Source organism: Schistocerca gregaria, chromosome 4 (assembly GCF_023897955.1).
Source record: "Schistocerca gregaria isolate iqSchGreg1 chromosome 4, iqSchGreg1.2, whole genome shotgun sequence".
Lineage (NCBI taxonomy): Eukaryota > Metazoa > Arthropoda > Insecta > Orthoptera > Acrididae > Schistocerca > Schistocerca gregaria.
In genome coordinates, this window is record NC_064923.1 from 753,776,375 (window position 1) to 753,793,280 (window position 16,906).

Here is a 16,906-nt window from a genome sequence, read left to right on the forward strand (position 1 = left end):
TTCCATGTCTCATGAGTAATAAGTAGTTAATGGCATGCAAATGATGGCAAGCAGTAAAGCTAGAAGTCATTTCAGGAAAAATACAGAAAAATGTGCAACAAGTATGGGGCTACATTATCATAATTTATCAAGCTATTAATACATTCTTGCTAACTGAATACATAAAATTATGAAGCAATACAGAATATAGAATGTATGCTGGTACGAAATAATGAACAGCAGGAAACAAATCTATGTGAGAAACAAATTATAAAAAGAACTGAAGTAAAACAATAAAGCAGAAAAGAAGTGCAAATATGCTTATGATTTACATTCATGTTAAGAATAAGATCATGAGAGACAGAATGGAAGCTTGAATACGATTATGATGGGAAAGCAAAACAACTCATTTTCACAGCAGCTATTCCAGCATTTGCCTTAGCTGATTTGAGGAAATCACAGAAAAAAGCAATTTGAATCCTATTCCAGTGCCTTAATCACCATGCCAACCATTTGCAATGAACAGGGGTTATTTGAGGATGCTTTTATCGCACATCAAGAGACAGAGAATATGTCATTCCTTGAAAGAAAAGATGAAGCAGAAAATCATACAAACAGACAGGTAAATAAACGCTAAACATTTAGATGAAGTTTTAGAGTCAGTACATAGATGGCATATGAATACAATCGGAGAGATTATGTATGAAGTTATCATACTTTTTTTTAATCAGAAATGCAATTTGTTACTGAATTCCAATGTTATCTGTGAAGATAATAAACTTCAAGAACATATTGTGTTATCAGGTGCATTATCTACAGGAGGCTTTAGTACTGGTTTGGATGCCACAGGATTTTCATTGTGTTACATTGTGACAGAAACAGAGCATAATGACATAGCCACTAATTAAACAGTGGCCCAGCATAGTAAAGGAAAGTGTCTATGTAAGACATCCAGAATGAGATTTTCACTCTGCAGCGGAGTGTGCGCTGATATGAAACTTCCTGGCAGATTAAAACTGTGTGCCCGACCGAGACTCGAACTCAGGACCTTTGCCTTTCGCGGGCAAGTGCTCTACCATCTGAGCTACCGAAGCATGACTCACGCCCGGTACTCACAGCTTTACTTCTGCCAGTATCCGTCTCCTACCTTCCAAACTTTACAGAAGCTCTCCTGCGAACCTTGCAGAACTAGCACTCCTGAAAGAAAGGATATTGCGGAGACATGGCTTAGCCACAGCCTGGGGGATGTTTCCAGAATGAGATTTTCACTCTGCAGCGGACTGTGCGCTGTTATGAAACTTCCTGGCAGATTAAAACTCTGTGCTCGACTGAGACTCGAACTCGGGACCTTTGCCTTTCGCGGGCAAGTGCTCTACCAAGACATGGTGCAAAGAAACTGGGTCATTCGTTGATATGCCATGACAAAACCAAGTTAATTTACTGACCAGGTTTTCTTAAATGGGCATCCAATTTCTGCATGCTCAGTTATCAACAACGATGTGTTCATTTCCACTGATTAAGAGAAATTTGTGTTGCTGGAAACTATTATGCATGGTATTAACCTGATTTAACCTGTTGTTGTCAAGACTGTAGATTATGGGTGTTACGCCATTACTGAATATAATGCAAGGCAGAATGGTGTAATAAGTCTACTTTTTTTTAATCATCAATGGCTTCTGAATGAAGGTCTACAAGCAACATGGCCTTGAGACAAATTTTCTTATGCTTGGAGAATACACGATCTGCCACTATTGCTTCTAGTTTTGGGAAAACGAGGAAAGGGATAAGATGAAGTACCATAAACATATGCTTTCATATTTTAAGAATAGTTCCAATATAAAACAATATCAGCAGGTCTGTCTCATACAATTTTATTAATTGCTGCAAAAGTACCCTATTATCTTAATTTAGAAGAGATAAGGTAAACATAAAAACTTCCCCATACATTAACAAGTATTATCTTCAGTCTTTATCTAACCAGCATACATTCCATATTTAGCATGTAAGGCAGAAGTATTAAAGACAGAAACAGCAAAGTCTGTGAAGAATGTTTCTGCAAAAATTAACACCAAAAGCACAGGCATAGTAAGATTTGTAAAGAGAGTATGTAACAATTGATTAAAATGTGTGTTTGTGCATGTGAGTGTGTGTGTGTGTGTGTGTGTGTGTGTGTGTGTGTGTGTGTGTGTGTGTGCGTGGGTGCATCTGTGTGGGAAGGGGGCACGGTGTGTCCATTTACATTCAACATACATCCTTGGCCCCCCATCTCCACCCCACCACACACACACAGACACACACACACAGATAAAGACAGAGACACAAGCAGACAGACTAAGAAGACTTGATTACTATATAGTTGTAATTAAAAGCATGAATCAAGCCAGAGATGAAGTACTTAGAAATCTAATTGTGTGCAGACAGTTCGTGAAGATGTTTAGTGCAAAGCATAAAGTACTACACTCACGTTAGAGTCACAAGAAGTAATCACAGGACAGATTGCTACCAAGAAAAACTGTGAGCTGCACCAAAGCTGAAAGCAAAGCAAAAGTCTGCATTAAAGCAAATGAAAAAAGTTGTTTATAAAATTTCAAACTGTAATGTCAATTTGTGTGTAGCTACATAAGCACAGACTAACAAAGTGTTACAGCATTGGTTATAGTTGATGTTCTTATTGTTTTAGGTAAATATGTGCACGGAAAATATTTTATTTTTAAATTTCTATTAAAATGGAAACATGAAGCTTGTTCTGGGGCAACTGTGTCACAAAATCTGAATCTTCAACTTCCAGAGTTGAAGATTATGAAAGACAACAGACGTACCAAACAATTTTAACATTGGCTTTTGGTGTTACGGAGAAGACTGTTAAGTCTTTGAGAAAGAGAGAGGAAAGACAAGAAAGGAATATCTTTGGGGGTGTGCTAAACAAGTTACTCTATCCAAGAGTCTCTGCCACTATAGCAAAGAGCAACAACGGGATGCAAAAAATAGTAACCGATTGTGATCAGAGAAGAATAGTACTGAAATTCCCAAGAGTACGTCTTCACTGCTGACAGAGCACTGATATAGTTTCCAATTAGTCTCACCCTTGTCATACTTTCTACCTTCTGTTGACTATTCTGAGCAACTGGTACTTCTCTCTGCAATTTTTTTACCATCCTTAATCTCCCATCAACATGATATGTTATATAGGAACTGTCATATCTGAAGACTTAAAAGCTAATGATTTAGCTAAAGTTTTTCTAGAATGAGATTTTCACTCTAAGCAAAGTGTGCGCTGATATGAAACTTCCTGTCAGATTAAAACTGTATGCCGGACCGAGACTCGAACTCAGAAACTTTGCCTTTCGCCTAGGAAGGTAGGAGACGATGTACTGGTAGAAGTAAAGCTGTGAGGGCAGGGCATGAGTCGTGCTTGGATAGCTCAGTTGGTAGAGCACTTGCCCGGAAAAGGCAAATGTCCCAAGTTCGAGTCTCAGTCCGGTACGCAGTTTTAATCTGCAAGGAAGTTTAAAGTATTTCTGTTGAACTAGTTAAGATCTCCACTATAACTGATAAGTTAGTATTTTTGTTGCCTTAATCGATTTTTTTTTTTTTTAATTTATTTTAGTGAGGGCAGGGCGGAGGATTGGGTAGTAGGAGGTGGATTCAGGGAGGACAACATAAACAAATGAAGAAGGTTGCACATAATCTAGTGCAAAGCTGCAATCTGTGTTAATGGGCCTGCAACCAGAGGAAAGCTACAAAAGATATTTATTTATTTGAAACGTATGCAAAGACATCAAGATTCTTTCAAACTAAAAAGCAATAGAATTTATATAGCTATACTCACCCTTGTGTCAATTGTAGCTAATCATAATGCAGGCCAGTGTTTTGAAATTCAGCAAAGAAAAGTACAATGAAGGAAGAAGCAAACACAATACGAATGTTACTGTAGACTAATAGAACTTGTAAAATATGACTGTGTATTTTTCAGCTGAATATGTAAGACAGATTTGAAGAATTGGATGTTATGGAGGTCAAACCAGAAACAAATATAAAATCAAAGCTTAAATTCTAAAAATTATTTCAAACTCAAGATACAGATAACACAGAAGTACAATTATTACAAAAAAATATAAACCACGATTTAGTTGCAGTGCCTCATATCTAATTTACATAATTTACTTTTGCATTGTGTTACTTCAGAGCTATGAAAAGAAGAAATAAATATTAGACATTGCAAAGAAATGCAGCATAAGAATTCAGAAACAGAATAAGAAATAAATATATTGTTGTGAAAAATATGTTCTTTTACTGTGTTAAAATGTAATAAAACCATTTATGTGACAGAATTTAACAAGAACCTTATCTTAAATTTGTCTGTTAGTACTGAAAGTTAAGCAAAAAGCAGTTCTGCAATGCAAAAATGAGATACCATCTGGCGCATTGTACATAACAAAACTTTGTGTCTCAAAATTAGAGTACTTTCAAACTAATTGAATACTACATGTGTAAGAATGAATCTTATCAATTTAAAGTGGCTATTGGGGATTAACACTGGTTTAAAACAGTGTTTAGTAAGTTCTGTCAGCAGATTCATTACCCCACATAATCAGTAGTATAAAATATTTAACACATAAGAAAAAAACTAAATTCATTAGACATGGACTATTGCATAATGGAAATACAATATTCTAAAGAATATTAGAAAGAAGTACAGGACTCTTTTATACTTAACCAAACTAAATTTTGTTATGCATTACAGCCAATATATGAGTTGAATCACTCCCCAAGAAAGCTAAATCTTGCATCATAATATACCAATATTATAATAAAAAATATCATTTCCTTTATTACCTCAAAAGTTTGAGTATATGAATTTTCTCAATAAGTTGATACATACAGCTGCAGCATGATGCTGTAATACAACAATATGTTACAGAGACTGTATTTCTTTCCATTTCAAACACAACACAACATGAAATGCACACAGCAGTAAACTCAGTTTCTTATGGCACCAATCTGAGAATCACTATTATACAAGTTCACATATTCATGAACGAATAAAGTAAATTAAATCAAAACTTAGACAATCATATCCCACAATCTGTCTATTTGGAAAACATGTCATAATTAGCTTTCAATATTTATCAGTCTTATTGAGAGCCCAAAAAAATTTTAGAAAATGAAAAATTCTATGATAGGACAAGTTACAATTCTGAATGTTAGCTTTAAATATAACAATCAACCTACAATATAGATTTAGAGTGAAGAAAAAGATCATGTTCCAATTATATGAGGTTTTTGTGACTTGAAAATGTATTATACTATGACAAAAGAATACTAATTTCATGTAGTTGTTAATACTTCTTTTGTTGTTTTAGTTTCAGGGACTATCATCAGTACAATGGTTTGAAAGCAGGAATGAGCGAGTCAAGGAAATGGTAGCAAAGACAACTTTTCCTGAGTTTTAATAAAGTGTGTCTTTGTGGTTAAGTGTCATTGTTAAAGCTAAGGTAATACAACAGTAATGTTAAAAATCTTTTTCAAGATAGCACTTTCCTGAAAGGACCTAAAATTAAATTTGAAATGAAAGACATTAACACAGCTACCAAAGAAGTACAGCAAAACTAATTAGTCTTACACCACATTCTACAAATATGGAATCAAAGAAAGATAAGTGGTCTCATCATTTCTATTTATCCTTTTCTTTCCTGGTTTTTTTTTTTTTTTTTGCCAAATGCCTAACATTAATTTAATAATTATTTTTACTATAGGATCTGTTGACATGAATGCATACTTTTCCTCCCCTCTCTCATACTCAACTCTATTTTCCTTGTTTCTGAAAACATTCTCCTTCATATTCTTACAATTGGCTTTTCCCAATATAAATAATTTTCCTTACAGTTGTATTTTCTTTGTTGTGTTTATTTCAAGCTGCTGGCACTTTTGGGGTCATATGACTCCATCTTCAAGCATCTGTTACACATAAATACATCTTTACTACGCTCTGCCATAATCTTAGTGTCAACATTCATCAGCACCCCTCTAACAAACTATATCAATATGATTTACTCAGTTTTTTAGAACCTAATGATAAACATTGATTGGCTTCCTCTCTGCAATCTGGTATCAGCAAATTGATATAACTATTAAATTAACAAAATTATAAAAAATAAAGCTGTAAGGAAAATCATTTTTATAGTGAAATGAGCAACTATTCTTATTATGAAGTTAACACATGGTCCAGTCACATTAATGTGACCACTGCCTATCTTCATTGTCAATGTGCAATAAGCACTCACAGATGACAGGTGGTAGCACTATCACTGATCTATTTGACATCCAAAACAGCATGATCACTGGCTTATGAGCATTTCTGGAAGCTAAGTTCGTAAAATGTTTGCATACTGCTGCAGTTAAAGTATATCATGAATGGCTGAATGGCACTATCCAAAACCGATGCTGATGCAACTGTGGAGCACCAATGGCCATAGATGACAAGGTTGAAAGATTGCTGCAGAGATATGTATAGGTGAATATATATGCAAGAGTTGAGCATCTGACCACCCAGGTGAACTAAGGGTCTACTGCCTGTGTCTCCTCAATGACTGTTCAGTGAACATCTTCACGAAAGGCATCTGCTTCATAGACCCATACTACCATTGTTCATAGGCAATACCACAACTGGATGTCCACTGAGTTACAACAAGTGGTATCTTCAGATGAATCACATCTTAAATTCTTTGAACAGATGGCCAATGGCCTATATGAACATGAAATAAAAATAAACACCTTGCAACAATCATGAGAAGGGTCCAGGTCAGAGTAGGGAGCAATATGGTCTGGCAAATGTTATCATGGCATCTCCTGAGTGATGACATCATTCCAGAAAGCACAACGAATCAACACAAGTTTGCATCTATTCTTGGGGACAATGTCCAACCATACAAGCAGTTTGTTTTTCCTTGGCACAATGGAATCTACCAGCAGGACAATGCAACAGGTCATACAGCTTGCAGTGTAGGTGCATGGTTCAAGAGCCCCAGGGTGAGTTTATCACACTCCTGTGGCCACCAAACTCCATGGATTTAAATGGAATCAAGAATCTGTGGGACTACCTCCATTGGGTTCTTTGCACCACTGATCCTCAACTGAGGAACCTACAGAATCTGGCCATGGAACTGGATTTGGCATGACTCCACATCCTTGTCCGTACCTTCCAGAACCTCGCTGACTCTCTTCCTACTTGTCTCACAGAAGTCCATGCTGCAGAAGGTCATTATTCAGGTTTCTGACAGGTGGTCAAATTAATGTGTCTGGACAGTGTAAAGTAATATTTAACTCAAAGAAATAATCTTTTCAACTTTAAGATTTGGCTTACACATTGCTAACCCCAAAATGTCTTCCTTATTTATGAAACCTTTTCCTCTTTCATAATAACTGGGCATTTTAGAAGAATTAAGCTCTATATTGTGTAATAAGCAATAAGTAATTTCAGTTTTCATTCAAGTTTCTCATATGATCATATCCAAAGCTGTACAAACACACTTCATCAAGTTCTCATATAATTATATTTAGTTCATATCTCGCTCATATGAATGAGATGATTATTAATAGTTATTATAAAACATAAGAACATGTCTATTACTAATCACTTCTGAATTATGGGTCCTACATTCACAATAGGAAAATATAGGAGACACATTGTCAGAAAATTAAGTGAAGCCATATTTGTCAGTACAATAAAGAATGAAGTATAGTTTTTATGCCATGAAAAAGTCTACAAAATGCAGCCACAACAACTTCAAGTATTTTCATAATTTTTCCCCTTTTCCTGGGATAAATTTCTCGTTATGAAGAGTTATTTCCTTAAAACAGTTGCATTTATCTGTATACTTGTCTCTTTCAGACAAAAGATGGAAAGTGCTACCTGTATCATATTATGCTACAGAAACAGTCCACCCTTCATTGCTAAAAGAAAGTCATTTTGACTTTTATACCAAAAGTGACTTGCTTCATTTGCTGCTATTTATTTCCCCAGAAATTAATAACAGCGCACAAATGTAATAGCAATGGAGGGGAGTAAATAAGAAAATGTCAGTGTGGCAAGAAATACACTATAAATAGAAGAGCTACTGGGCTAATAACAAGCACAGAGAGAGTTAAATGGCAAGTGAGTTCTAAGAAAATGTTCTTTAAAAAGTCATGTGAACCGACAAAATAGAGCTACAAGGAAAAAGTCAGTCTGGTATTTAGAGCAAATGCATAGTTGTGGGTAGAGTAACAAAGGAAAAGGAACTATATTTATTGTTTTCAAACCTTCTTTTTCAACTTCAGTCTTTGTCTTCTTCTTCTTAGTCACTTTCTTCTCATCTGAAAATCATTTATACTCATAAGGCCAAATTTTCCCTGTATTTTTATTGAGAACCTATTTCTTTGAAAATTAAAACAGATTTACTTTGACATGAAATAAGACTTTTAATAACCTTTAATCAATGTCAAATGTAATGTTGTACTCCTCAAATAAACTAGAAATAATAATAATAATGTGAGTCACTAGTATTAACACATTTAATTCTTTGAAGAAAATGCTATGTTAAATATAAAAGAGTAGATTTTTATTGAAGAAACACGAAAACCAACTTGCTTCATACAGGATTTATATGCATGCTTCCTACAGCACTAAAACTAAGGGGTGGGATGAGGAGGCAACAAACTGTACAATCAAAGTTACAGATGTATAACAACAGCTTGTAAGACCCTTTATCATTCACTTTGAAGTATGGAAACAAGTTGAAACCCATGCAAAGAATGTACTTTCAAGGCCCTTAAATATTTAATTTTATTTATTAATTTAATGCATGCACAATTTTCACATTTAAACATAAAGAAATGAAAATCCAAGCTATCACTGACTATAAGGAAACTTTTTTTCATTCTGTTATTAATGAAGTTAGATTTTATTGCAGATTCACAACAGAGAAAAGGCTATGAAAATTTTTTGGTTGTATGGTACACACAGTTTTTCTTAACTATAAGCAAAAACATTTGCCAATTTTGTATGTTTCATTCCCACAAATTTTTCACTTATTTGAAAATAAATTGCATAAAGCTGCATTGGGACATTATGAAGCAACATTATACAGTTTTAAAACATGGCAGATTAGCATAGTGTTCACATCACATTTACTCAGTTAATAAATTTGTCACTATTAATTTCTTACAATGTTTATAAGCAGTGCCTTAATGTAACACTGGAAATATATATACAACCTCCACTACCTACAACAAACTTTACTCAGGCACTAAAAAAATCAAAGTGAGTTGTCTCCCCAGTGCATCACAGACAATGATTGGCAATAATACTCATTTTAAAGACAAAGGGGAATTGTGTGCATATTGTTATAGACACATATGGAAGACAAAAGCTAAACACATGTCATCAATTCCTTAATTAAACTCTTACTGTTATAGACATACAGATACTACAAAAGCTAAATATGTGTCTACAATTATCATAAATTCAGAACAAGAAATATATATCCATGACTCTTTTTACTTCATTTGTCACTTGTCTCCAATCCTGCTCCATTTGGTCATGCAGTGCATGAAAAATCCTTCTGAATCTCTGCAATTATTTGAGCTATAAGGATCCTTGGCACTTAAGCAGTGCTCAAGGATGGGCTGTATGATCCTGTTCAGCCTCCTGATAGTTTCAGTGCATAGTAGTTAACATTTGCCTTATCACTAAATAGCTGGTTGTATGACTGTTTATTCTCTAGAATCATTGTGTCGTGATACTTAACTTAATATGCAAACCCAGGGAACTAACTACTAATAATGTAGGCTTTAAATGACTCTAGGCATTTACATTTAATTATAAAAAAATACTTTTAATTTTTATATTTAACTGTCATCAGACCAAAACAATTTTTTGTTAAGTGTTCCGCCATTTTGCTGAAGTTCATTTTTTCAAGAATTGGTCATTAATCTTACCAAGTTGGCAGAAGACTGAAAAGTAGTAAATAATATCTGCATGAAATGCATTGGTTCTGTTTGATTAGTAATATAATGTTACAAAATTTACTCCTCATACCCCTGTGAATAGCACTGTAAAAATAACATGTTGGAATGATGAGATGACTTAAAGAACAGGAAAGAAAGATTGTTGAACATATGAACACCTAAATTTGCTTTTTTGTGGAAACTGACAGCATGGAAGAATATTCCTCCATGATAAAAGAGTTTGTATCAAACTGAAAAAGTGTCGTTTGCTGAACTTAAAAGTAAATGTATAAGACACAGCAAGCTGATGAATTGAAGAGTGTTGGATACTGAAAAGGAGGGAGGTTCAGGATGCATCACAGCAGAGTGAAATGTCTTTACACACTGCAAGAGAAGATTACTACGAAGATCACACACAAGGTAAAAAAAGAAAAGGTTACAGGAGAAATCAAAGGAAAGGGGGGTGATGCAAAAGAGTAATGGAAAACTGAAAGGGGGGTGATGCAAAAGAGTAATGGAAAACTGAAATTGAGTAGGAAAACCTCAGAATATTTCAGTGTTAAACTGGAACAACTCAGTGTAAAATGTTGCAAATCTTAATGCAGTATCTGCAAATTCTTCAGCATGAAATTATTATTTGGAAACTACAAAGGGAGGAGTTATTTCTCAAAACATTCAGTGTTCTCATTACATTTTTCTTACAGCTCTTACTTTCCCACTTTTCATTATTCCCACAACATTTTTACAAACCTATTAAACGCACATCCTCTTTTTATTCTCCTTGCCTCTTTTCAGTGTCTCTCCCTCTGCCTATTTTTGCGTTTTCACTACCATCATAAACATATCTTGTCCCCTTCATGTTCCCCCCTGCCCCTGCTCCCAGCTTTTCTTTTTGTCTCTGTTCATAACCACAAATTCCTATTTATTCCTGAATCTGGCCCAGCATCTTTCCATCTTATATCACTCTTTCATAACATGTGGTTATATGTTATTTATTCACTCTACCTCTCCTAATCAGTCCTGACTGCAGACAACCCCTCCCCCATTTCTCTGGGTCCCCTCCACGTTAACAACTTGGGCAGCATAAATTATTTTTCATAGCCTCTGAGCCAAGATTTAATTTTTCCTGTAATGTCATTGTTTTTTTTTCAGCTGTTTTTCTTTGCCTTCAGCTTAACTTCTATTCAACTTATTGTTACACAAAAAGTTAGGAACCTTAGTCTTGCAGACTAACGGATTGTGACAAAAAGTGAAAGTGTAATACCTGTGGAACTTTTGATCTCTTTTCTGTATGACTACTAGTTTTAACTTTGGAGATATAAACTTAGCTTTGTTTGTTGTACAAGATCTCACTAATAAGACAGAGATAACTTGGCTGAAATGTGAAAAATGAAGTGTAGCTCTCCATACTCTGGAAGCCGGACATGTGAATACTGTAGAATTTAATGACAACAGCAGTCAAATTACATCAATAAGACAATAAATTAATTACACTTCTGTGTTAAAAAAATTGCTGCACATCACTTTAGCTGCATGTAACCAGTATATGTGTCTTATTAAGTGGAACTCTGTTTTCATGTCTCACACATTTCTGTTATAAACTCTTAGCCTGTCTATGTAATATTCTCAAGCTTCCAAAGCCAATTAATGTTACTCATAGCAAGCAAATATTCTTTGCAAAAATAGCAATACTGTGTTATTATTACAATTATCCTTTTATTTTGTAGATGCTGGAGAACACAATTATCGTGCAACAAGACGTAAAATCAACATATTTTTACAGAGAGAAACTGCTTACCAGCAATACGAACTTCAACTTGTTTTATAGTTTCTGCCTGTTGTGTTATATGTGTCTTCTCCACAACCTAAAAAAAATCAAATACATAAAAAGTTATATTTAAAGACCTTTAGCAATATTTATACTCTAATACAAATTATTACACTTTATTTGGAGACTGATTAAACTGATTGTATAAATTGGCAAGGTAAATCTCTAGGATCTGTGATCATAGTTACATCATATCTTACAGTGAATCATTTCTTGTAATAAATAAATTTTCTAAATCCTGATTATCAGTGATAGGGATAAAAAGCAAAACCTATTGTGTAAATGCAGCTACTATAATAAATGGAGGTATGATCAATGTGAAAACATGCAGAACTCTTATAAACTAATATTTGTTAGTAAAAATAACTGTAAAATCAATTTCACACTTGTCTTGTACTTTATTAGCTGAAAAATGCAATCTTCCTTTCAATAAATAAACTTTTACATCTTCTAAAATGTGACAATATTAACAGGATACTTAAATAAGTTCTTTTAACACTGTGCCTGATGAATAAGAGTATATCAGGCAATATCTGTAACGACAAATCATGGTCGAATATCCAGACGTGCACCACACATAAAATGCTCTGCATATTAGGCAGGCATATAATCAAGGTATTGGCTCATATGAGTGTCAATGAGCATTTTCTCATAAATAAAAGTACTGAAACATAAATGCTGTCAAACATTCCCATCCTTTAAATACCTTGAGAACTATGTGTGGTACAATGATATACTTGTAATTTTGCAGGTACAGTAAGGGGTACATGTGGATACTGTCTGAAAAACATGTTGAGGATAGAGTTAGAGTAGAGAAGTAATAAATTACATCATCATGCCTGATGAAGTTTTGCTGCATGAATAGCAGAAATGTGATAAACTGTTTTCCTTTCACTAATTTGTGTGCATGTCAGCAAGAAAAGATTTGAAAAACTTTGAAATTACTAGTAAAGTTTGTTGGATGTCAGTAAGTGCTTCCATTCTCAAATACTGGATGAATGTAATCCAGGTAACTTGTGCTCCACGACTTACACTGCCTCATGACACAAACACAGTTTCTTACTTGGCTCACTATATTAAACTTTTAGTGTAAGATTATACCTCTTAATGAGTAGATTATGCCAAAATTTTAAATTTTGGACAATGATTATCCAATATATTAAAATTAATGCCACTGGTAGTTGTTAGATAAGCAACCTGCAACTCAGACTATACACTGTTTTAGCTGTTCACTGATACAGGTAAGGGACACAACACGTTTCCCATGCAACAAATGGTTGGATTTCCATTTGCCTAATTGCAAGAGACAACACACTGATTTCTGAAATTCCAAAGGTGATAACAGAGTAGCTTTTGTTTTACATTTATAAATAAGTAGGCAAAGTAAAAATGGTTATTATTATATTTATTACTGTGGCACAAAATTTTATTAATATCAACTGCAACCACTTGACTCAAATAAGAGGAGAAGGTGACAGAATTTTAAAGTTATCCGAGACACTCATCCTATTCACAAGCACCATTCAGCAAATGAAGAAAAATAGTTGTCTTCTGACATGGAGCTAGAAAGAAGACGAGTTACATGTGATTTTCATTTCTATGACAACAACAAAATTTATCGCTCCATTATATATGGTAAAAATGCAAGGGAAATGATAATAACATAAATGCTTCACCATGTTGACTCCTGCACTTCAACAGCTACATGAAAGAAACTCTCACCAAGTGGCTTAACCACAGGTGGTAAATTTGTGTAACAAAGAAATATGGAAATCAAACAATGGAAAATCCAGGACGGAATGTACCAACATTAGAGAAGGAAAGTTGCTTCTCACCATATAGTGGAGATCCTGGGTCGCAATAGGCACAACAAAAAGATTCACACAATTATAGCTTTTGGCCATTAAGGCCTTTGTCAGCAACAGACACACATACACACACACGCATACTCATGCAAATGCAACTTGCACACATGTCTGCAGTCCCAGACAACTGAAACCACATTGTGTCTATTGCTGACAAAAGGCTTAATCATCGAAAGCTATAATTGTGTGAATCTTTTTCTTGTGCCTATTGCGACCCAGCCTTTCCACTACATGGTGAGTAGCAACTTTCCTTCCCTAATAAGGATATACAGAAATTAGTCCCAAAGCATGACAAGTGTCTAAACAATGAAAGATGTGCTAAAAAGTAATGGCAGTTAGGATTTTTGTAAATGAAAATTATTAAACATCAGCTGAAATGTCAGTATCCAATGGTCAATCCTAAAGTTTTGAAGATAGGCATCTAATGATATGTTTCAAATGATATTACATGTAAAACAAGGACCCAATGTCCTTCCAAACAATAATTATGTATTGTGCCCTTCCTGGCAGTTAAATTACTGTGAAATACTTATACATGAGTTTATAACATTGGTGCTTAGATAAGTCAACCTGACATTTTAAAGCATGTGATGCTTGTAATACAACCAAAGTATGTAGCACAAAAATAAAAATGGGACAAGTTTCATTGTTCTAGGAAGCTCAGCAAAGGACACAGTGATACCAGATTAGTTGCTATTGTGTTATCTAACCAACATTATGAACAGAAGAAGTACAAAACAGATTATTTCTGAAGCATTCCATTCTTGCAGAGCAGAAAGAAACTGTTTTATAGCTAACAACTAGTTTCTGGATGTTCATTTTATCACTTTAGTCATACTGACATTAATATCTGATCAACTATTTCCCTGTACCTATGTACAAAAAAGATAAAAGAGGACCAATAAACATATGATACTATACTATATTATAAAATGTTGCAAAATTTTCGTTCATTTTATCGTTTGAATTCAGTAACTACTCACATTTTTACAGCAATTTTATACCAATGTTGAACTTGTTTCATGTTTTCCTGCCATTCTTTCTTTTTACCGGTCCAAACAGAAGAACCTTCAGTTGCAAAACCTCAATTCTGAATAATAAATTTTTTAATATAGCTGTTATGTAAGAAAACCAAGTAACCTCAGTAGGTATAGTCATTTATCTATCTAAGACATAGCAAAGCGACAGCTGTGCGTTATCAGGTGAGAAAAAATTATAATCAGAAGTTTAAATTGCAGTAATATTTAATTATGCATTAATGTGGTATGGATACCTCTGTAGCTTCTTGGACTTCCCACGAGTCTGGGCGGAAATCTTCAGGAGCAAAAAGAGTAACAGCTTGTTCAACAGTGGCATATTCCAGTTCAATCATACGAAGAAATGCACGGAAGCCAGCTGTTTCTGGCCCTTGGACTTCATCCTCCTCTGCAAGAGCTTGTGAAACCAGAACTCCGTGCCCTTGACGTTCCACTAAAGAAACGAGAGCAGACTGAGCCAATGGTGTGCGAAGTTCCTGGAAGTGTCCAGCACGGTGAAGTGCCGTTACTTCTTGCACATTTAACCCTCGCCGTAGCAACCAGCCAACACGTGCCAGTTCACGTAAAGGTTTTTCACTTTCTGGTCCAAATTCTTGAACAGGAATCAAATGTAGCAACTCCTCTACTTCCTGTGCCTGTTTCACACGTTCCCATCTTTCTAGCTTTTGCATAGTCTTCAATGCACGCTGGACAATAATTTCTTCTTCTTCCTCGAGATCTTTCTTTTTGACAGCAGTCTTCTTCTTTGTCACAATATCTGTTTTCTTTTTCTCTGTCACTACTTCCTCAGCTTCCTTCTTTTCCTTTTCAACCAATACTTGCTCTTTCTTCTTTTGTAACGCTGGTGCCATTTCTAGTTTAACCTCAGTAATTTCTGCTACTTCTTGCTGTACAGGACTCTTATCAGGCTTCGCTTGATAACTTTTGGGTTTTTTGTCTTTGACTTCTTCAACTGTAGTTTCAGTCTGTATTTCAGATATAACCATGGGTTCTAAAATGGGCACTTTGTATTCTGCACTCTCCATGGTTTTTGCATCTTTCATTTCAGTTATAGTAGTCTCTGACAGAGTTTCAGTTACTAGGAAACTCTCTTGTACAGGCTTCATCAACACAGCTTCTTCTTCTTTTGGTTTTGTTTCTTTCAGATCTATGACTCTGTCTTCTGTAATAACTTCAGACACACTAACAGATTCTTGGACACTGATCTTCCTATCTGCTTGCTCCTCTAAGGGCTTTACTTCAAATTCTTTCACCATATCTTCACTTTTCAGTTGTGAAATGGATACTGACTCCTGTATATTTACTTTTGTATCAGCTGTCACTTTGGTCTTCTGTGTCTTAATATATTTCACATCATCTTTAACATCCACTTCAGAAATTGTAACACTTTCTTGAATTGGAACAATTTCTTTTGCCTTTTCTTCTGTCAAAGTGGGTTTTTCACTTGTGTCATCAACTTTTTTACATGATGCAATTGCAGATATCTCAACTGAATCTTGAACTGAAAAGACTTTCTGTGCAGTGACCTGAAACAGTGCAATAGAAGAGATCAATAAAAACAAAGAATAAGTACTAGGTAATTAACAGTACAATATAGGTGTTAAAAACCATATCTACTATAATATGAGTAATAGATAAAATTTTATCATATTTAACATGAATTTCACAACGAATAATGTCACAGAAGAAACAGCTTACAAAGACTATGATCAAGAATGTTAATAACAACAGAATCTTCCTCATGGTCCATCTCCATTAAACTAAATAGCTTTCTCCTCTTTTGTTTCATGCTTTCCTTTAAATTCAACTCACACCTTTGTCTTTCTATTCATGCTAGATATACTTTTACATCCATATTCTGCAAACCATTGCATGTCAGGGGGAACTTCGCACTGCATCACTTATTAGTTTCTTATCATCCCATTCGCATCTGGACACCATGATTAATGACTACTTAAATATGTAGGTTCACATTGCAATTGGTCTGATCATGTCTTCACAGTCCCACTCGGAGTGATGCACAGAAATTGGAAGCATATTGTTAGGTACTTTCATTTATATTTTCTTTCACGACAGACTACAGTAAATTATCTTTCTGACTCTGAATGGCAAATTCTTTTTGTGCCACTGATTGCCTCAAATTCTCCCCAAATATCAATATATCTGTTATTATCTCATTCACTTACTTTACATCTACTATCTATCTCACA

At 34.7% G+C, this 16,906-nt stretch overlaps 1 protein-coding gene across 11 annotated transcripts in view; it reads right to left on the bottom strand.

Moving 5' to 3' along the window:
* LOC126365782 (titin) overlaps positions 1–16,906 on the bottom strand; it is a 523,502-nt gene that overhangs the window by 171,454 nt on the left and 335,142 nt on the right. For all 11 annotated transcript variants that reach the window (XM_050008347.1, XM_050008355.1, XM_050008352.1 and 8 more), the window contains 3 exons: positions 14,933–16,222; positions 11,765–11,831; positions 8,281–8,334 (listed from right to left, as the gene is read on the bottom strand). In XM_050008347.1, coding sequence (XP_049864304.1) covers positions 8,281–8,334; positions 11,765–11,831; positions 14,933–16,222 — 1,411 coding nt within the window. The remainder of the gene's footprint in view (positions 1–8,280; positions 8,335–11,764; positions 11,832–14,932; positions 16,223–16,906) is intronic.